Source organism: Rhineura floridana, chromosome 17 (genome assembly GCF_030035675.1).
Source record: "Rhineura floridana isolate rRhiFlo1 chromosome 17, rRhiFlo1.hap2, whole genome shotgun sequence".
In the NCBI taxonomy this organism is placed as follows: Eukaryota; Metazoa; Chordata; class Lepidosauria; order Squamata; family Rhineuridae; genus Rhineura; species Rhineura floridana.
Genome location: NC_084496.1, coordinates 29,925,683 through 29,947,097, shown reverse-complemented (window position 1 = coordinate 29,947,097; position 21,415 = coordinate 29,925,683). Strand labels below are relative to the sequence as shown.

Genomic DNA, 21,415 nt, shown 5'->3' with positions numbered 1-21,415 from the left:
TAAGCTGGGTTAGTCTTAACTATGGTTAATGGAAGCCACCCAACTTCTCAAAATTGGAGTTCATGAAGCTGACATGTTTTCACTAGCCATAGTTAGGGTTAGTCATCGTTAGGCTTCAGATGCAACACTGAACTGTGGTTAATCTAAAATGGGAAGCTTTCAATCACACACAGTCCCTCCAATGGCTGCACTGGAGGAAGAGGGGGGAGTGTGAGAGCTCGAAGCTAAACTACAGGGTCTCTCCATTCTTACAGCAGAACTGTCCTGAGTGAAACAGATGAGAGTCCAATCCCCACCTTGACTATGCCCACAACTTTTCTACGTCAATTAGACAGTCCAATCAGAGGAAACGCATCAGCTCCCTCTTCTGTCCTCCAGTACCACCGTCACCCCTCAGGCTCTTGCTTGGTCTTGAGCACACAAATTCCTTCCTTCCCTCCCAGCAGTTCCAAACTCTGCTCTCTTACCTGTCATGCCACCCGCCCATTGCTTTCCCTCCAAAATCCCCCTGCCTGCCCCTTGTCCCTGGTCTCCCAACCTAACCTGCCCCATCATCCAAGTCTTCATCCTTGCTTGCTGCAAGCAAATCCCTTCCCGCCCTCCTCTACTGGCCACACGTTTAAGACTGCCAGTACAGGTTTGATCTGCACAAGCAGCAGAGTGAGAAGGCAGAGCGGACTGCACCACTTCAGAGCATTTATAAAAAACATTTATAAATGTTTTTTTGTCCATTGTGAGTAAAAAAAATGAAAAAGAAAACATTCCTTGGAAGTAAAGCTTAGGTTTAAAGGTTCTAGACTCAACCTGTTTCTGGTTCCTGTGGGTATTTATTTATTTATTATTATTTATAAAATGTAATAGTTGCTTTTTACAGAAAAAAGTGACTTACAATGTAAGAGAATGCCAAACTACCATAAAATAGCCAAAAGCACTAAAACCATACATAATACTAAAAACTGTTCATCCACCAGGAATCAGTAACACCTAACTAATCGGTGAACACCAAAAACGAGCTAAAACTCAAACTACATGAAGATGCAAATGCCTAGGGAAATAAGAATTTGCCTTTGCTTGGTGTCTAAAAGCTGGCACTGCTGACACCACGCAAACATCTTGGGGAGAGTATTCCACAGACAAGGAGCCACCACTGAAAAGGCCTGCTCTCTAGCTGCTGCCCTGTGTGCCTCCCTCTGGAGGAGGTACACGGAAGATGTGCTGGCTTTCTTCTTGGAGAGAGTGGGGGGGGGGAAGTGACAACCTCTTCCACCAGCACCCATTCTACCACTTCATTCCCACCCCTGCTTGCTGCCAGGGCTGTGGAGTTGGTACGCCAGACCTTCGACTCCAACTCCACCCAAAATTGCTCCCGACTCCGACTCCACGACTCCGACTCCACAGCCCTGCTCGCTGCATGGAACAACCAGTCCAAGGAACAAACTGAGCAGGAGGGCTGATGCTGTGGTTTGCATTAGCAGCCTTTGATGAGTGAGCCCTTGAGAACAGATCGACTACCAAGCCCTAAAGTTGATTTAGTGCTGGAGTGAGGGAGAAATGCCAACAGGCCACAGTTAGAGACTCCAAAAGGGGCTGATCAGCCCCCACCGCAAAGTCTTACAGTGGCTAACCATTTCTACAGAATCTTTGCTTGAAACCGGCTGCTGTTTTGGCTATTCTCAGCATGCATGATCTCATAGACAGGATGTTTCTACTGGCTTTCTACACAGGGCTGAATCCCATATTCCTCAGTTGTGCAAGACAGCAAAATAAGTTTTAAAAGGAAGCTTTTTTTAAAAAAAAATACAAATTCGAAATAAAATGGGGCAAAATATTGACATCACAACTAAGTCCAGCAAGGGTTGATCACCCCCCCCCCCCATTTAAACCCAGTAAACAACAATATGGGATTATTTAAACAGTGTCACCTGAAGGCAAAGCAGTTAATTGACTAAGCAAAAAAAAAAAAGGGGGGGAGAAGGATGAAGGTTATTATATCCTAAAAGCAACCGTGTTGTTGTTGTTTCACATTGTGGAACTGCTGAAGTGGGCAGATCATGTTTGGTTTAGTTAACAACCTTTCTCTAGGTGAACCTTCCCCCTCATAATGATAGAAAAGGGGGGGTGGGAGAGAGAGAGAAAATAAAAACGAAAACTAAAAAGGCTTCTTTCACAGGGGAGAACTTGCTGGGGAAACAAGCCAGAAAGTAAACAGAGAGGCGGGCAGGCTGCAAGAGGCAGAGAGGTCAACGGGGCTGGGCTGGGCCAGGCCTGTTTTCTTTCTGCTGCGCTCTCGTGTTCCTGTTCGCACAGTAAAACCTGCCCCTTAACTTGGGGAGGGGGGGAGTTGGGAAGTGGCTGAAGGGAGGGGCAGCCTCCAGTTTCCAAAAAGGAAACTAACTTAGGACCTGCAAAAGTTTACAGCAAGTTTCCCCGACAGCCAATCAGGGAAGAGCGAGGCAAACGCGCACCAAATTAGGCAAGTGAACGCTGCCCCAGCAAGGGTGTGCGTGGAAGAGAGAGGAAAGCTGAGCTAGCGAGATCAGCCTCCCAGGGGTGGGGTGGGGTGGGAATAGGGTGGGAGGGTTGTGAGCGCCCCTGCCTTCTTAGAAGGATTGTTGACATTCCTCAAAGAAGTCATGTAGATGTTGCTATGAAACCACCTCTGAAGAGGCGATGCCTTGGCAGCAGCTGGGCCCAAAGAGCCACGTTGTGAAAGTCTGGTTTATCTGTGAAGCATGGAGGGCCGATGGGCTTCAGCAGGCAAGGACTGTCCTTGCTGGATCGGGCCACGGAACCCAGTATTCTGTTTCCAACACTGGTCAGCCGAAAGCACCCCGAAAATTGCAAGCAGGGTATGGAAGCAGCAGCTGTCTTTACTCTGTTTAGTTCCAGAATCTGGCATGTAGAGGAACACTGCCTCTGAATGTGGGCGCCCCACTGAGCCAGCATGCCTAATAGCAGCTGAACAGACCTACTCCCCCATGGATTTATCTTCTCCACAGCCATCAAAGTCAGTGGCCATCATCAGATCTTAGGGGAGCAATTTTGCAAGTTAAAAACAATGAAATGCAAGAATCAGAAGAAGAAAGTTGTGCCACTTCAGCCCCAGGCATACTGCAAAACCTCTGGAGCTCAGTATCTTCTCTGGGCTTTCCTCCTTATTTTATATTCTCAACAGCCCTGCAAGGTAGGTTAGTCTGACAGATAATTGACTAAGAAGCTGACTGGGATAGGTTCTCCAGGGTATCAGACAAGAAGCCTTTCCCAGCCTCACCTCAAGATGCCAAGGACTGAACCTGGGACCTTACCACTGAGCTATGCCCTTCCCAGCCCAAAGCCATGTAAGTAAAATTTAAAGGATATTAAAGAGTATTTATTTATTTATTTAAGGCATTTATATGCTGCTTTTCAGGCAGACCTCACAAAGCGGTTTACATTACAACATACACAAACACAGAATAAAACCATATAAAAAAAATTACATCAGAAATCAGTTCACTAACTGTTGTAGAAAGATATTTTCTCAATTGCCTGCATAAGCTGGTGACATATAAAAAAAAGGATTGCACGTTTACAAAGAGTGCTATATAAATAACACATTATTCAAATATCCTGAAAGCAACCAATCTCATTCACTTCCTGAGAAAAGAAAGCAAGTCAGGGAACAAAAAAAAATCCTGTGAGGTGCACACAGCGAGGGGATATTTATAAACAAGGCAGCCCCTCCCCTGCAAGAAGGAACTGAGAACAAAAAAAAAGGGGGGGGAAGAAGAAAACCTCAAGCAAGCCTTTTGAGGTTTTCCTTTTTCCAAGAAGCTGAGATAGATTTGCTTCTGCTAAAGCCCCAACGGATGTTAAAGAGTCAGGCATCTTTCTGCAGGACTGGGCAGAAGTCAGGGCACCTTGCACTCTCTCTTTGCAGGTGTGAGAGTGTGTGTGTGTGTGGGGGGGAATCTAGCATTAGCGTACAGAGCAGCATCAAGGACACAGGGCACGTGCTGGGTTGCTTTGCCCCCAAAAGTGGTAACATGGAAACCAATGACCGCATGTTGGCAAGGTGCAATTCTTGACAGAGCTATGCTTGAGAAAGGGAGGGTGTCGGATGATAAAAACCACAAATGCTGCTGCTGCTGTGAAAGGGACTGATATTTTGTTTTAGTACGCTGCCAGATCTTCCTGTGGCTGCGAGGGGGTGCTAGTCCTATTGCTCCTTTTTGTCTTTTATCGGCTTTTGTTTTAACAGTGTGCAAGTCGCTTGGGGACCTTCTGGTGTCAAGTGACTAGTAGATTTGAAAAAAGAAGAAGAGAACCTAATCCCCCCCCCTTTTCTCCTGTTTTTACTGAGGGCACATGCAAGCTCCGAAATGTAGCGACAAAGGCCACTTCTGGCTTCTTCATTCCCACCAGCCAAGCCAGAAGTGGAAACGCTGCTTTATACTAGGTCAGACTCCTGGTCAGTCTAGTCCAGTAGAGTTTACGCCAACCTGGTGCCCTCCAGATGTTTTGGACTACAACTCTCATCAGCCCCAGCCAGCACAGCGGTGCTGATCTGAGGCTGGTGGGAATTATAGCCGAGAATATCTAGAGGGCACCAGGTTGGCTAGCGATCTTTCTCCGGGGTCTCTGGCAGAGAAACATCCTTCCCATCACCTGCTACCTGATCCTTCTAACTGGGAGTGCCGGGGTTGGACCCAGGACCTTCAGCCAGCAAAGCGTGGGGTCTGCCATGGAGCTGAGGCCCCTTCCTCTTGCAGGCTGGCAAGGGTCCTGCCCACAGTAGGGTTCTGACTCCGCTTGCCCCAGCAAGCGCAGGCCTGCACATGTCAGCAGCAAACCAAGGGAAGGACCACCTTAAATGTGCAAATGCTGAATTGCAAGAGACAAATCACAGAAAGAAAAAGCAACAGCAGCCTCTGCCTTTCAAGCTTGGCCACTGTGGCTCTCGCATTAATTTTGGGAAAGGGTAATGGCAGCAATGGATGATTTTAACTACCTCAGTCTCATACTGCATTACTTGTGCAAGACTTGCGCCATCTAATGCTGCCCTTACATTGTGACAGATCGTGGCTCTGGATTGTTTTATTAACTAACATCTGTTCTGGCCCGTCTGCACTGGCTTCCTATTTGTTTCCAGGCTAAATTCAAAGTGCTGGTTTTGACCTATAAAGCCCTACACGGCATGGGACCGCAATACCTGGTGGAACGCCTCTCCCAATACAAACCTACCCGTACACTGCGCTCAACATCTAAGGCCCTCCTCCGAGTACCATCCCATCGAGAAGCTCGGAGGGTAATGACTAGAATTAGGGCATTTTCAGTGGTGGCCCCCGAACTGTGGAATAGTCTCCCCGATGAGGTGCGCCTGGCGCCGACGCTGCTATCTTTTCGGCGCCAGGTGAAAACTTTTTTATACTCCCAGGCATTTTAAACTGTATCTTATGTGTATTTTATAGTGTATTTTAACAGTATTGCATTATTGTTGTATTTTGGTGTAGTTTGGTTCCTTGCTTGTTTGTTTGTTTTTTTGATTCTGTTATATCTATTGTATTTATATATTGTGCTTGTTTTATTTCTGATGTACACCGCCCAGAGAGCCTTTTTGGCTTAGGGCGGTATATAAATAAAATAAATAAATAAATAAAATAACAGTGGCTTTCTAAAGCCTCACAAGTGGAGGCCTTTACCTGAGGCTTTCTCAATGCAAAGCATGTCCTCTCCCACTGACAGCCAGTACTGCCCAGTCAGACTCACAAGACTCCTGGTCCTCCAAGTGTTGCACAGAAGGGACATGAAGGGTAGGTGTCATTTTTCTGACACCCCTTCATCTTATCACCTTTGTATCGCACAATGAAGTCAGAGCAGCATACAAGGAACTATTCCACTTTATCTTCAGAAGAACTTAACCGGAGGGATAGCAGTTCAGCACATTTCATGGTTTTGTGAGGGTCTGAACTCAGGTCCAACAATCCTCAGTAACTGTTTCCTCACACTGGCTCAGTACTGTGACAGAAAATACTCCCCTCGCTTAACACCACCACCACGCACAAGCACCAGATGCAGATGGGCCCCGTTTCCTAGCAGTTCTGAGAAACCTAGTCGTGTACAAGGGCCAACAGCTAAAAACCAGAGCTTGACACAGAGCCCTCTTCATGTGAAGGTTCAAACCAAATCACATCCTCCATGCAAAGCAGAAGCGGTTTAAAAAACGAAACAGAGTAGGTCAGAGTTGTTACTGGATTACTTATCAAAATGTTAGCAGATACAGTCAAAGTAATCTATTTAGACCTCGCTCTTCTGATCAGCGGGGCCTGAGAGCTTCAGGGCACAAGAACAGACAAAATATGTATCATGAATGTTGTCTTCTCCTCCTCCTCCTCCTCCTCCTCCAGTCAGTCAATCCCCTTAGTTTCCATGCTAGCTAAAGAACAAGGATAGGGAACTCTACCCTTTGGCCAAGGGCCAAATGTGATCCTCTAATCCTCTCTGTCTGGCCCTCGAAACTTTCCCCAGCGCACACGTCTCACTGGCCCCGATTTGCACCCTCTTTGGAGGTTTTAGCCTGGCCAAAATGTGGCCTTAAACTCAAACTGCACCTCTGGCTTGCCTAGATAAAGGACAGAGGGAGGGCTGAGTGAGTGTGTAGAACCTAGCCTACTGTAGAAAGGTATGGTTTACATTTGATGCACCACCCACTGTTGCCTTTGACCTCATCCACTGCTGACATGTGGCCCTTGGAAGGCTGCCCAGGAAGGAATGCGGCCCTCATGATGAAAGTGGCTCCTCGCTCCCCATCAAAGAGGAAGGAACGTCTACAGCTTCTCAACCAGCACAAAGATCAAGCAGGCCAGTGGCCAATTGCACTGTCCCTCCTCTGCTGGTCCACTTGAGACATTTCACACACTAGCCAGCGCTTCAGAGAAGATGCCTCCTTCCCATCTATGCAAACACAGGCTACTAGCTTCTTAGCAGATTAAGTCAATTTTGTTTTCTTTCAAGGTAACAACTTTTATGAGCTCATTTCCAGGGCTGAATTAGACCAAAGCATCCAGCAAGTTGTCTTAACGGGACATCCTCTATAGAAAAGGCAGTCCCCAGATCCCATCTCCTGGTCAGACATGAACGTCACACTCGTGTGTGACCAAGGAGCAGAACATGATCACGATTTGCTATGGATCTTGTTCAGCTGGAGATGGTAAAGCCTGCTTTCCCCCTGCCAGAAGAAAGTGGAGTTAGCAGGGGCAACTTTAACCATCAGTACAATGGCGTCGTTGAGAACAGCCCACTACTTTCCCCCCACATAAATGCAGCTCTGCTATTCACTACTATGGGGGGAGGGCTGTACCTGAGGACAAGAGGCCCAGCCTCCCCCAAGGGGAAGGGAGAGAACTGAGTTTCTGGTCCCTGCAACGTAAACCCTCTCTCCACTGCCCCCCCAATCATAACAATAGGCATTCCTCCAGCTTTGCATATCAGACACACTGAGCATATGATGGCCATCTTTTAGGAAAGCAGAGGCAGCCACGACAGCGTCTACAAACAGGTTGCAATGACAACATGCTGCTGCAGGATGGAGCCCCTTACCTGATCGTGCCAGTGGGGGACGGCAGGGGACTGACCAAGTTCCGGAGGTCCGGCTCCGGAATGTGTATCTTAAGAGGCGATATTTGAGGGTAGAGCGGCTGAAGTGGAGGCGACGAAGCTTCCTCTTTCACGTCCTCTCTGTGGTAGAGCGATGTGAACTGGATCTTGATTATTGTGCTAGGGAACCGGAAGGTACACCTGGGGAGGAAGGAGGAGGAGGAGAAAGAGAGGGGTCAAGCGGCCTGCGAAATATAAGAGCCAACAGTTGGAACATGCAGCCAGAGAAGTCATTCAAAACTGCTGATTCTGTGACTCCCATTAAGTTGGAGCAGGGAGGAAGGGGGAATCTAACTTTCCTGACACTACAGGAAAGACTGTCAAATATCTGACACAAATTAAAGAGGCCCAGATTAACAGGTGGAACATCTGGGGTCTGTGCGAAAGCCGGCATTGCTGAAACACCCACCTCAAAAACCCTCTCCTACAACAGAGGTATGTTCTCCCCATCCACTCCCCCAATGAACTCCTTCCTGTAGTTGCCATTGCTCCAGCAACGCCTAACCTGGCTCCCAAAGTGCACTGATGAACAGGTAAAGCATCCTTCTTCCTCCTGCGAGCACTGTTGCCCCACAGCCACAAGGAGCCCCTGTCTCACCTTCGCCCTGATTTGTCTCCATTTGTGGCTCTGGAAAGGCTCCTCTTTCAGAATGCATAGGATAATAAGAGGATGCTATATGCAAAACCTGGCCAGTGCTCTCTCAAGCTCACGATTGTCTACACCAGGGATGGGGAAACTGTGGCCCTCCGGAAGCTGTTGGACTACAACTCCCATCAGCCCCAGTCAGCATGGCCAATGGCCAGGGAAATGGGAGTTATAGCTTAGGAACATCTGGAGGGTTCCCTATCCATGGCCTACACTCCTAACCATCTTGGGAGCCTTAAACTGGAAATGCTAAGGACTGAACCTGGGACCTTCTGCACCCAAAACAGGGGCTCCTCCACTGAGTCATGCCCCCTCCCCTAATGCAACATGCCTAAAGGGCGGGGGGGGGATTTTCCTCTTCGTTTGTTGTTCCGTTTGCTTCACTCACACTGACTGCACAAATCCTCTGAGCTGCAAAGGAAGCCCTTTGCCACATCACTCCAGGCCATGCCACACAATATCCCTGTGATGCCTGGAGCGATGGGATATGCTCTATTTAAGTTGCACATCAGAATCCTGAAACATATCTGTGAAGACCTGCCCTCTGTAAACCCTCGCTGCAGCTTCAAACTGAGTTTCGCTGGTGGGTCAAGCAAAGCAAAAGTTTGTTGTTGTTGTTATGTGCCTTCAACTCGATTGCGACTTACGGCGACCCTATGAATCAGCGACCTCCAAGAGCATCTGTCATGAACCACCCAGTTCAGATCTTGTAAGTTCAGGTCTGAGGTTTCCTTTATGGAATCCATCCATCTCTTGTTTGGCCTTCCTCTTTTTCTACTCCCTGCTGTTTGTAGCCTGTCCCAATTGCTGCATGAGCAGCAAAATCTCGGAAGACGCGGATTCCTGTGCCGTTACCTCCTCTGCACCTAGTGCTAGCGAGGAAGTGTCAGTGCAGCTCCATTCCATCTATAGCAAGGAACTGGAGTACCCACCTCCACCCAGCATGGTGCAGCAATTAGGAGGAGGAGGGTTCTCCTCGGACCCTGATGCAGAGCCATCATTCTGCAAAATTACCCTGCTTCCCAATTTATCTTGAAGAAGCTCTCTCAGCTGTTCAGGAGAGGAGCGTGGCAAGAGTTTTGTTTTGCACCAAAATCATTTCAAGAATAGGCCCATCAAATGGAAAATAAAGCCTCCTCAGTGTTGCCTGGCTGTCCTCCATCTATCCTTCTGACATAAGCTCCCTCTATCCCCAGGAGATTTGCCGGGTGCTTCGGACCTCAGGGAAGGATGCTGTTGTTAGTGCCATTCATTTTGCCTGGGGATTGAAAAAAAGAAGACAGGGCTCCGGGATCAACCCTTGCAAATGGGAGCAGGCAGCGGAAAGCCTACTAGCTGCAGCACAGTTCGACCTATAAGCTTTTCCTGAATTGCCACTCGCATTTTTAAGCTTTTATATGCTCCACAACTTCCCTCCCAGAACGTGAAAGCTTTATAATCCATACCGAGTGTTGCAGAGTAAGGTTCTGAGCCAGTAAACGCAACAACTGTTTTGTGTAATAAGCCCTCTTCTGCCATACTGTCTCACAATATTACAAGCAGCAATGGAGCTGTTTGTTCCATCCCAGCAGAAGCGTAGATCTGCCTATGCGTTTGGAACAAAAGTTGATGAAATCGGCACTTGTCTGAACTTTTTAGCATTTCTAGGCATTTTCCAAAAAGCAAAGAACAAACAAACTAAGCAAGTTTTCAGCCTGTACCACCACCTTGGGAGCAATACATCACTGTAAAATCCCCTATAAAAGCCACACTTGCTACGAAACCAAAACACTGTGCTGTTTTGCTCAAGAAAAGGCTTACTCTGTTTCAGCTGGTATTTTCTCCACCAGCAGTTGTGTCTGATTGTAACTGGCCGCACAGACATCTTACATGCTATAAGTAAGCAGAGTTATCATGGGCATTATAGCATACAAGTCAATTTTCTGCCGATGCATTTTCCTTGCCAGACTGCTAAGAGCGCCTTGCCTAGGCTATTGTTACCCGTATGCATCTCTCCAACGGCAGCCTCTTAAAGAATGTGAGATTGAAATTCCAGATTTGAGAGATTCTAAGTGGTAAAAATAGCAGAGAAAGTAATATTTTGTGAACAGAAATGCCAAGAGTAGAACTCCAATTTCTTGGACTCACAATCCTTTTTCTGTTAGGCATCCTTTATTATGCTTAACAAATTATTTTTAATCAATTAATTAATTAAATCTACATTCTGCCTTTCCTGCCAGTAGGAGCTCAGAGTGGCAAACAAAAAACTTAAAAACACTCTAAAACCATAAAAACAGACTTTAACAACTTCTTAAAACAAAACACATTTAAAAACATCTTTAAAAAAAAAGCAATTCCAACACAGACGCAGACTGCGATAAGGTCTCTACTTAAAAGGCTTGTTGAAAGATGAAGGTCTTCAGCAGGTGCCGAAAAGATAGCAGAGATGGCGCCTGTCGAATATTTAAGGGAAGGGAATTCCAAAGGGTGCCACTGCACTAAAGGTCCGTTTCCTAAGTTGTGCAGAACGGACCTCCTGATAAGATGGTATCTGTAGGAGGCCCTTAACTGCAGAGCGCAGTGATCGACTACGTATATAAGGGGTAAGACAATCTGTCTGGTCCCAAGCTGTATAGGTCTTTGTACACCAAAACTATAACCTTGAACTTAGCCCGGTAGCTAATGGGCAGCCAATGCAATTCTTTCATCAGCGGGGTGACATGTTGGTGATACTCTGCCCCAATGAGCAGTCTCACCACAGCATTTTGCACCAGATGCAGATTCCAGACCAACCTCAAGGGCAGCCCCACATAGAGCACATTACAGTAATCCAGCCTGGAGGTTACCAGTGCATGGACAACAGTGGTCAGGCTACCCTGGTCCAGAAACGGACACAGCTGTCTTACCAGCCAAAGCTGGTAAAAGGCACTCCTAGCCACTGAGGTCACCTGGGCCACTAGTGACAAAGGTGGATCCAGGAGTACCCCCAGACTATGGACCTGCTCTTTTAGAGGGAGTACCACCCCATCCAAAGCAGGCAACTGACCAATTATCCGAACTCGAGAGCCATCAACCCACAGTGCCTCCGTCTTGCTAGGATTCAGACTCAGTTTATTGGCCCTCATCCAGCCCACCACCGAGTCCAGGCAGCGGTCCAGGGCTTGCATTGGCTCTCCTGATTCAGATGTTACAGAGAAATAGAGCTGGGTATCATCAGCATACTGCTGACACCTCGCTCCAAATCTCCTGATGACCGCTCCCAAGGGCTTCATATAGATGTGGGGGACAAGATGGTACCCTGAGGCAGCCCACAGCACAACTGCCATGGGGCCAAAAGACAGTTACCCAATGCTATTTTCTGAAAACGACCTTGGAGATAGGATTGGAACCACTGTAAAACAGTGCCTCCAATACCCATCTCACCAAGTCGGCCCAGAAGGATACCATGGTCAATAGTATCAAAAGCCGCTGAGAGATCATGTAAGAATAACTGGGCCGCACTCCCCCGTCCTTTTCCCGATAATGTCATCTTGTTAAGTAGACTATTTATAAACAGAAAAAAGTATGAAACTTTTGTAGATACATACCCTTCTCAACTCCAAAATACAGTAATGCTTTCCAAAACATGCAATACTGGACCTCCGTAATAAGGAACACCTGAAGGCTTTCAATTTAAACTTACTGCTTTTGCAATATTTCATAATTAATAGAAGTCCATAGCCAAATAAATCAATATGTGAAATTAGCTTCCTCAGGCCCAGGGGCCAAATTCTACGCTCCAGGCATCTTAATCCCCCAAACCACACCCACCCTTCAAGTTTACACACCCTAACTTGCCGTGCTCTGCACCCTCTTGAGTGCTTTTCCCTGGCTGAAATGTATCCCTGAACCTCTTGACTGCCTGCATGAAGGAGAGGTGTATGTGTAAACCTCTGGCTTTTGCATGTATGAAATGCAGCCCACTGTACAAACATTACAAGATGCATCTACTGCTCCACCTACATTAGTTTCTGGCCCCATCCATCAGCAGCATGTGGCCCCCAGAAGGTTGCTCATGAGGGAATGTGGACCTTGGAATGAAATAGCCCCTCCCCCATATTAATCCCAACCACACCAGCAACTTCCCAGTCGTTTGCACACTTCAGTCAGCAAACTGTGATACCACTGTAGGACAGGATGGAACGAAGGGTACTACAATGCCACCCTGGTTTCACATGTTCTGGTTGCAGAACACCACCACTTCATGAGCCTGTCTGCTCCCTATCACTCCGTTTCCTATTTGACAGAAGTACCCATGAACAGCAAGGCACTTTTGCATAAAATAACAAAACAATCCCTCAATGGGGAAAATTAGTGCTGGAAAAATACCATCTTTTTACCCAAAATTAAAAACCCAAATAACATTAATACACAGGCCCACATGCTCCAGAACAGCATCATATGAAGCAATTAGGCTAATGGGTTAAAACAAGCAGCAACTACTTTGCTTTTTATTTATTTATTTCAGAAGTATGCATTTTTACCTCATATGTCATTCGTTCTCAGTTGTTACACTGGAAAGAAAGAAAAAAAATCCTGTGCCTACTAACTTTGCAAAGCAGTACAATTTACCCTTTTAAAATACCCACCAATATAGGATCAATCAAGGTTAATGCAACATAATGGAAGACAGCGACAGAAGAGCTTTTTGGGAAAATTGCAAAAATTGATTTCTTTGTGAACTCCTTCTGTGCAATGTTCAAAATTCAGCAACTGATGCTAGGAATGCATGCATAACACAAAACAAGACTGGGCTGTAAGAGAAAATAGCAGTGCCTGAAAACCACAGATCAGAAAGAATGGAAGAAAGTAATACTTTAAAAAATTAACTAACTATACCACCCGGGGGAGGGGGAATTAAGAAGCTAAAAACGAATCAAATGACAAAAAGACTCAGGGCCTCCCCCACCCCACTATTATTTTTAAAAGCACACCTTTTTACAGTTCGCTGAGCAACAGGAGCTATAAACAAGACTGTCTAAATAGGAAGGCTTCTATAAATCACTGTGGAACTGTAAATTCTACAGGCATCTTACATTGCTCAATCCTTGAAAATATTTGCACTGTAAAAGCTTGTTTACACACTCAAGGATCTAGAGGCCGTTTCAAAGGTGTCCCTCTCAGTAATGTCATCTTTAGACAAAAATCCTTGCCGGACCTATGCTGGGGGTGTTCAAACGGTACCCTTTATTGACGTCTCTGGGCAAGGACTACCATTTTTCCAGTTGAGTTATCTGATGCATTTGCACTGCATACGGTCTACCTTCACAGCAACATCATGAATGAAGCTGTGGAATCCCAGTTTAGCAAACAGATGACTCCATTTTTGAGTGCAAGGTTGCTATGGTGCAGATTATTTAAACCCCACACTAAAATTATGGGATGGGCTGTGAGAGATGCACCTTCCCTTCTTTTGCAGAATGACAGGGGGCTGGAGCAAACCAAACATCCCGGAGAGTTTGCCTCCACATTCAATTCCACACACACACCAGCGCTTGGGCAAATGGGTCCCAAGACTTTTTGACCGAGAAAAACAACAGCCTGGATTGTATGGTCAGCATACCAAAATAGAGCATGCTGGAAATGTAATTGAAAGAGGAAACTATAGACTTGGGAGATACTGGCAGGCAGAAAAGAAGGTTTTTCTCCCTCTCTCGTGACACTAGGATTTGGGGATATTGAATGAAGCCAAATGTTGGAAGACTCGGCGCGGACAAAAGAAAGGACTCCTTTTTCGCACAGTGCTTAGTTTGCTCCTGCGAGAGGCAGAGATGGCTACCGACTTGGATGGCTTCAAAAAAGGTTTAGGCAAAATCACGGAGGGCAAGGTTATCAATAGCTACTAACCATCATGGCCGTGTTCTACCCTCCACTGTCAGAGACAGTACACTTCTGAATACCAGTTGCTGGGAACCACAGGAGGAGAGAGTGTTCCTGTGCTCAGGTCCTGATAGCAAGCTTCTCATAGGCACCTTGTGGGACACAGTGAGAACTGGGTGCTGGACTAGATGGCAACTGGCCTGATCCAGCAGGCTCTTTTTTATGCAAGGTGTGAGGAGGTATGACAAGTGGAGGGGAAATCCTCTGTGCCCTAGTCATAGGAAGCTGCTTCTACAACTTATCTCAAAACTGTTGGCAGGCAGTTACTTCAAATAAATTCTATATGGGCCACAACATAATATGGAGGGGAATATAAAATGATATAAAGCAATTGTGTTTTTTTTTAATTAAATTGTGTTTTTAAATTGTTTTTTGTGTTTTAAAATTTGTGTATTTGTTTTTATTGTTTTTAATTGCTGTAAACCGCCCAGAGAGCTTCGGCTATGGGGCAGTATATAAATGTAATAAATAAATAAAATGGAGCAACACAGGGATTGCCAACCTTCTCCTCCTTCTTTTTATCATCATTGTCATCATCATCATCATCATCAACAATAAAATTTGTATCCTGCCCTTTCTCCCAGAAGTAGCCCAGGGCAGCCAACACCACCACTAAAAACACTCTTAACACATCTTAAAAACAAAAGACTTTCAAACCTTTTTGGGCCAGAAGGCTCATTTCAAATTTTGAGAAGAGTGCTGGGGGAGCACCAGTCCACAAAATGACTGCCATGGGAGTGTGCTGTAACACAAAATGGTTGCCATGGTGGTGTGGTACAACACAAAATTAGAGAGTAGTCATGGTGAAGCTTTTCCTACAGTTGTATTCCTATACTAGAAAAAGCTTGACCTGTTGAATTTCTGCCTGACACACAGCTGTTAAAAGCACAAGAACCCCATTCCCCCCCCCCAAAGCCAACCCTAAACCAAAGCCCAGGCTGCCATCCTGTACCCACTTACCCGGAAGTAAGCCCCATTACACTCAAAAAGACTTATTTCTGAGTAGACATGTATACCACTGTACTGTAAGTTAACTATATAGTGAATTCATAATGAGTTCCTGGTCTTATGTTTTCATATTTGCTTATTGGGGGGAAGGGGATTCTTTAACATTCACCCACACTTATTGTGTAGTAGGATTTGCAAGAAATTATTTCTAGTCACTATCTGATCTCAGATGAACTCAACACAGGAAAGATGGATCCTGGTTGCTAGGGAAAAAGAAGGGCAAATTATGCCGATTCCATGGACTGTGGGGGGGGGGGGGAATGGAAGCAAGTTCACTAAAAAGGAAGGCAAAAAAGCAGCTGTTTTGGGCCCCAGATTCCTACTACCTGATGTCCAAACAACTCACTGATCAATGACAGCTCTGACTGACTTCATTCAGTGGCTAGTAACACTAACAGGCAGGAGCAGCAAGGCTGGCTCATTTCACATAAATTGCTTAGAAGGGTACCTGAACATCTTTCTAGAGGGCTAGAGACTTACTCTTATTTTTAATGAAAGCTGAGATTCTGGACAACCTGCTAGGGTGCCACTGAATAACTTCATAGGGGCCATGGCACCAACAGGCAACAAATGTGTGAGCCCTTGAATAACAGAATCCATCACTGTATGAATTGTGAACTGACCAATGCATTTTAATTACCGTAATAATTACTGTAGTGATGGCATGCGACTCAAACACATAAGTTAAGCTGCTGATTTAAAGAACATTCTAACAGTTATAGGTTAACAGAAAGTCAACTTACTGAGATGATGAGGAAGAAATCTGTCTCAGATTTATGTATACATGGGACATTTAAAAAGACAGTGTCTAAGGTCCAATTACTTTACTAAGAATTCCAGTTTTCACTGCCAAAGGTTTTAGCTCTCTCAGTTGCAGGAATTAGGTAACTTGGAAGTGATTTTTACTGTTAAAATGGGATGCTGCTGCAGCATTTGTGTGTACTCTTGTTTAAATTATCTGTAATATATTTAAAATATTTAGGCTAACTACATAAACATAACATCCAGAGTCCTTTAATTCAAGAGACGGTAAACAATCACTAGGAGCTTGGTGCTTATTTAAAGGCAGACCAAATAATTATCCCTAACTCAAAAAGATCAATATGCAGTAGATTAAGGTCCCCAAACTCCACAACACATCACTGATTTACTTCCACTTTTAAACTTGTCAAATTTTAATACTTTTTGACCACTATGGGAAGTTGTGCATATTCCATGCCTCAAGCAGACAGCTGACAGATCAAATTCATTCCTTTTTACTCTCTAGAGTCTAGAATGATGCAAAATGTATGTGGCCTTGATAAAAGCACATGACATGCAAGAACATTCTACAGCACAAAGCTAGTTTTGTGATCTAAGCCTGAAGGGGAAAGGAAAAAACCTGAAATACAGCGAAGTGCAAAACTGTTTGCTTTTTTGCATTCCAATTACATTTTTGTTCAATCTGGCAAAAAAAAAATTGCTCTTGGCCTGAAACTAAGCATGGAAAAAGTTCTGGCTGAAAGGATAATTTCAGTCAAACCCCCAAAAGACTCAAAATAGCAAAGTCTCTTCCCAGGCTTAAAGGAAGCTTTTGTAGCAGGTACACGTAAAACATCATAACCATGTCTACTGTGTGGCGGTGAGGGCAGTGAAGAAGGCCCAGTTCTCTGCCTCCATCGCATCCTCAAGTAGCCATCCAGTGGAGCTGCTTGTTTTCAGTCTCCTGAATCCCAAAGCCCTGCAAGCTTAAGGTTCAAGCACATGTACTCTACTCTGAGGGATATCCATGGCAGGAGGTGGTCAGGGCACATGGGCCATCCTTGGCCCCTTATAGCTTGGGAGTGGGGTGTGCATATCATTTTCCTGCAAGGGTAAAGCATGCCCCCTTCTCAGTTAGGCAAAGTAGATATTAGCGTGTGGACACACCACTCTGCAAATGCTGCATACAATAAACTTTGCATTCATGTTCTGCTACTGCAATTGTTCACCAGCTATAGTATATTTCAGCCAGCATAGGAGTTTTAGAAGCCAGCTCTAGATAACAGCTCCCCCACCATCAAAACATACAAGACATAAAAGAACCAATACAAATACAATTAAAAATAAGTATGAGTATTTAATTCAGACAAGCCACAGATCACCTGAATGAAGCTCGCCAGCTACTGGTGGCCCACAGACCAGTTTGGGAACCTCTGGTCTAGAAAGGTCTACATCTTCTAGTTAGATAATTTAAGATTAAATCCTCGATGGGAGTATTTGTAAATAGAGAAACGCCACTGGGATGCAGAATTCTGCAAACACGCTAATATGCTGTTTTACTGAGGGGCCTTTTCATGTTACCAAAGCACTTAGTAGGAGACAAAGATTTGGATGGCCATTACAAATTTACAAACTGCCTTGCTGAATTATATACCTAATCCAGCCTTCAAAAACCTATTGCCCTCCAGATGTTTTGGCCATCGTTTTGGACTCCTATCGGTCTAGGTAGCATGGTTGCGCTGTCTGGGGCTGATGCGAGTTGCAGTCCAAAATATCTGGAGGATGCCTACTTGGCTAAGGTGGGCCTCTGGTGTCTGCCATTAAATTAGCCTCTAATCTCACAGAACCTGATTGCTATCTACATTCCTGTGCTATTAGATAAAGGAATAAAACTGAAAGGGGTTAAGAGGAAAGTTGCAATTTTATATTTTGTTGTAGGAGTGCATCCATTCCCCGCTCCCAAGTTATTCTGTGAGGAAAGGTATTTAAGAATATCACTGTCCTTTACCATGCACTCATTCCAGTTTAATCAAGCAAGTCAAACAATGATTCGTATCCCCCCCTTTTTAAATGCCACAAGCACAATTTGTTAGTATCAACGTTAAAAAAACTCATAGTTAAAGTTGCCAGAATAAAAAATAAGTGCTTTCCAAAAGGGAGATGAGGCAACTGTTGCAATGAGATCTTCATTTATCTTCAAGCATCCTCCTCCTGTGTTGAGCGACTGCTGCAAAATTTAGCAACCCTGGAGGTGACCTATTTATCTGGGCCACACAGAACAAAATTTCAACTCTGAAAGATCATCTTTGTTCTGATTGTGTTTTAACAGTCGAAGGAAGCATTTCTTTCTTAAGTCGCCATACACTGTGCAGAGCTTTCCAAGTGACAACGTACACTACATACAGAAAGGCTGTGGGGCTACGTTAATCTCTTTTTATCACCCCTACAAGATACAGTGATGACAAAGTTTGCAGTCTCTCTTATATTTGATATGTTTACATATATCAAAGAGAAAAACCAACAAACAAAATTCTGGACCAGAGAAGAGGCCTGTTCCACCTACAATGGAATGGCACCTCAGTTAATGTAATACTGGCCTGGTAAACATTAAATAAAACTATGGTTTAGCACAAATGCACTCCACAAGACATGCTTCTCTCTAGAAGAGTATAGTGCAGCCTCTTTGCTCTACCCCCGTTGTTTTGCTGCTCATCTTGGGGATCTAAGCCATGATTTGGCTTAGTGTGCCATTTGAACCTGGGTTCGTGGTTTACATCTCTCCAGATTAACCACCATAGATTTGTTCTATAGTTTATGGTTTGTCCAAGAGAGCTAAACCAAAGAGCCCAGGTTTTTGTGTTTTACTTGTTTATGACATTTATATGCCACCCCATAACAAAGTTCTCTAGACGGATTACAATAAATAAGCATTTATTGTACAAAATACAAAACAAGACACAAAACCCTAGAACCAAAAGGCAGCATAAATAAAACAAGGAAAGAAAACCTCACTGCAGCCCCAAAATTAAAGGGCATGATTTAGAACTGAGAGGCCCAGACTACCTGACTTATTCAAAAGGCCTGGTGAACAGAAAGCTCTTCCTTCACCTGGCACTGAGAAGAACAGAGGTGGTGCCAGATACTATGGGATGCTTTCAGTCTGGAGTTTCTAAAATCAAAACCTACACACCCTGCTTCCATCCCTCCTCTCTCAGCCAGCCACTGAATGGATGGATGGTTATCAGAACTGAAATGCAATTTTGGAAGCATATTTAAAATCTATTGAGTTTTTTAAATGGATATTAGCTTGCAGTTCTTTGGAAAATGCAAGACATTTTTTTTTTAAAACCAAAACATCTACTCTGGCACGTTTCAAGAATCGCCTCTATAGGATTACCCTTCAAAGAGATGGAAGATGTTTTGACCTTCCTATTCCTACCCAGCTGTCCTACAGGCTGGAGTCTAAAAGGATTAACTAATCTTCACAGGATAGGAAGCGAAGGCCCCAGAGAAACAGGCTCAGACAACACATTAAGCCAAACCAGGAGAACGCCAGCGAGGCACAAACCTGCTGCAATCTCCTCTCTAGGAGGTCACACGCTCGTGCGAAGCCATGGCTTGGCATAGCATGATGTATGAAGTAGGCCATTCTCTCTTAGGCTGACCAGCTGTATGCTTTTCACATCCTGTTGTGTCTATAGGACCTTGATATGCCCACTAGATTAATAGTGACTTAATCTTTTTTATTTTAAATATTTTTACCTTTTCATTCCACAGTTTGTGCTCAAGTGGCCTGGAAAATAAGATTTTAGATCATTGTTCTTAGGGGAAAAAACCCGAAAGAATAAATTAATAAAATTAGCAATCCAATAGCCAAAAACAACTGCAGTAAAACAGAAAAAGATCATAAGGAAATGAGATTATCTTCTCCGGGCACCTACCTTGACCTTGAGGTTGTCTTCAGAGCAACCTTCTGGTTGCTCCCACCAAGTGAGGTATGATGGGTGGCTACTGTGGAAAGGTCCACAGTTGAGGAATGTTCTCCTCTTAGGGGCTCACTTCTTGTCTTTGCAGTTGAAGGCCTTTTTATTCTCTTGGGCTGTTAAGCAAATGTTTGGATCCACCCTATACTTTTAGTGACACTGCTTTTCTGCTGAATTTTTAAGCTGTGTGAATGATCTTTGAAGGTAGCTTAGATAGGTTTTATATAGTGCAATGATGTTTGGGAACCCTGACTTCAATAAAACAAAGCCTTGATGTAACAATGATTCCAAAAAAAAGAAAGAAAAGAAATCACAGGTCAATGCAAACTGAATTAGCGTAATTCCCAACCTGAACATGTATTGTATTTCACGTAAACATTCATGCACCATCTTCCCTTAGCAATCCAGCCATAGCAACACACTGATTGTGTTTGCAAGGAATTTTGGTGCCAGTGTGCAGCTCCAACTGGGAGGTGATGATCCGACAGACTATATGCACAAGAGCATTCAGCACCCAATGTTTGGTCGTCAAGTCTTGGGGGGTGGGGGGAGGAAAGAGAGCACAAAACTGAGAACACATCTTTACTTCTGAAAAATAAATCTAAGGACTACGAATTATTTTTACTCAAATGTATTTTACTGACTTCTCTCACCAGAAGAAGAGGACACACACAAAGTGTGTATACAGCACAAGACCCTGTTCCCAACACATGTTCACACACAAAAGGAACCTGACAAACCACACAATGCAAGACTTGATTGTGTATTGCTGAGGAGTCTTCAGCAAAGCAATGTACATGTTCAGGCGAAGTGAGCATGCCTTCATGTTATCCTCCATAAGTTCTAATTATGCACAGCAATTTCTCTTTTATGAACACCAATTAAGTTAGAGGCAATGAAAATTTCCCACTCAGGTTTTTTTTTGAACTCAAGCACTTTCCATGAGCTTGCTTGAAAGAGACATTTTGTAAACCAACTGCCAACACAATGATCACAAAATGGTGGCTCATGAGCGCCAGTTGGGTGGGTCAGGAAACAGATAGTTGCTGGTAACAGGGGACAGTAGGTGAGGTTCCATTCCTGCCTCCAGGACAGACCCCAAACAAGGCAATATAACAAAACAAGTTTCTCAGTGTCAGTGTGAAATGCTTTGGGGACCCATGGTCTAGAATTCGAAGGAGGAACAGATTCATAGTTGTATTCTATTCTGCATTGGTCAGGCTGCATTTGCAGTAGTGCATCCACTTCTGAGCTCGACATTTTATGAAGGATTCTGTCAAACTGGAGTACTGTATCTCCAAAGTAGGGCAACCACGGTGACAAGGGGTTTGAGGACCACATCCTATGATGAACAGTTGAAAGCTAGGTATTAAGCCTGGAGAAAAGAAGATCTAGGGTAGCTATTATGGCTGTCTTCAAATACCTGAAGGGCTGTCATACAGAACAAAGAACTTGTTCCAGAGAGCAAAACTAGACCTAATGTGTAGAAATTGCATACTTTCTA

The 21,415-nt window shown here is 44.6% G+C and overlaps 1 protein-coding gene across 3 annotated transcripts in view; it reads right to left on the bottom strand.

Moving 5' to 3' along the window:
• Positions 1-21,415, bottom strand: part of FOXK1 (forkhead box K1) — an 84,497-nt gene that overhangs the window by 34,965 nt on the left and 28,117 nt on the right. For all 3 annotated transcript variants that reach the window (XM_061599356.1, XM_061599355.1, XM_061599358.1), the window contains exon 2: positions 7,579-7,776. In XM_061599356.1, the coding sequence (XP_061455340.1) occupies positions 7,579-7,776 (198 nt within the window). The remainder of the gene's footprint in view (positions 1-7,578; positions 7,777-21,415) is intronic.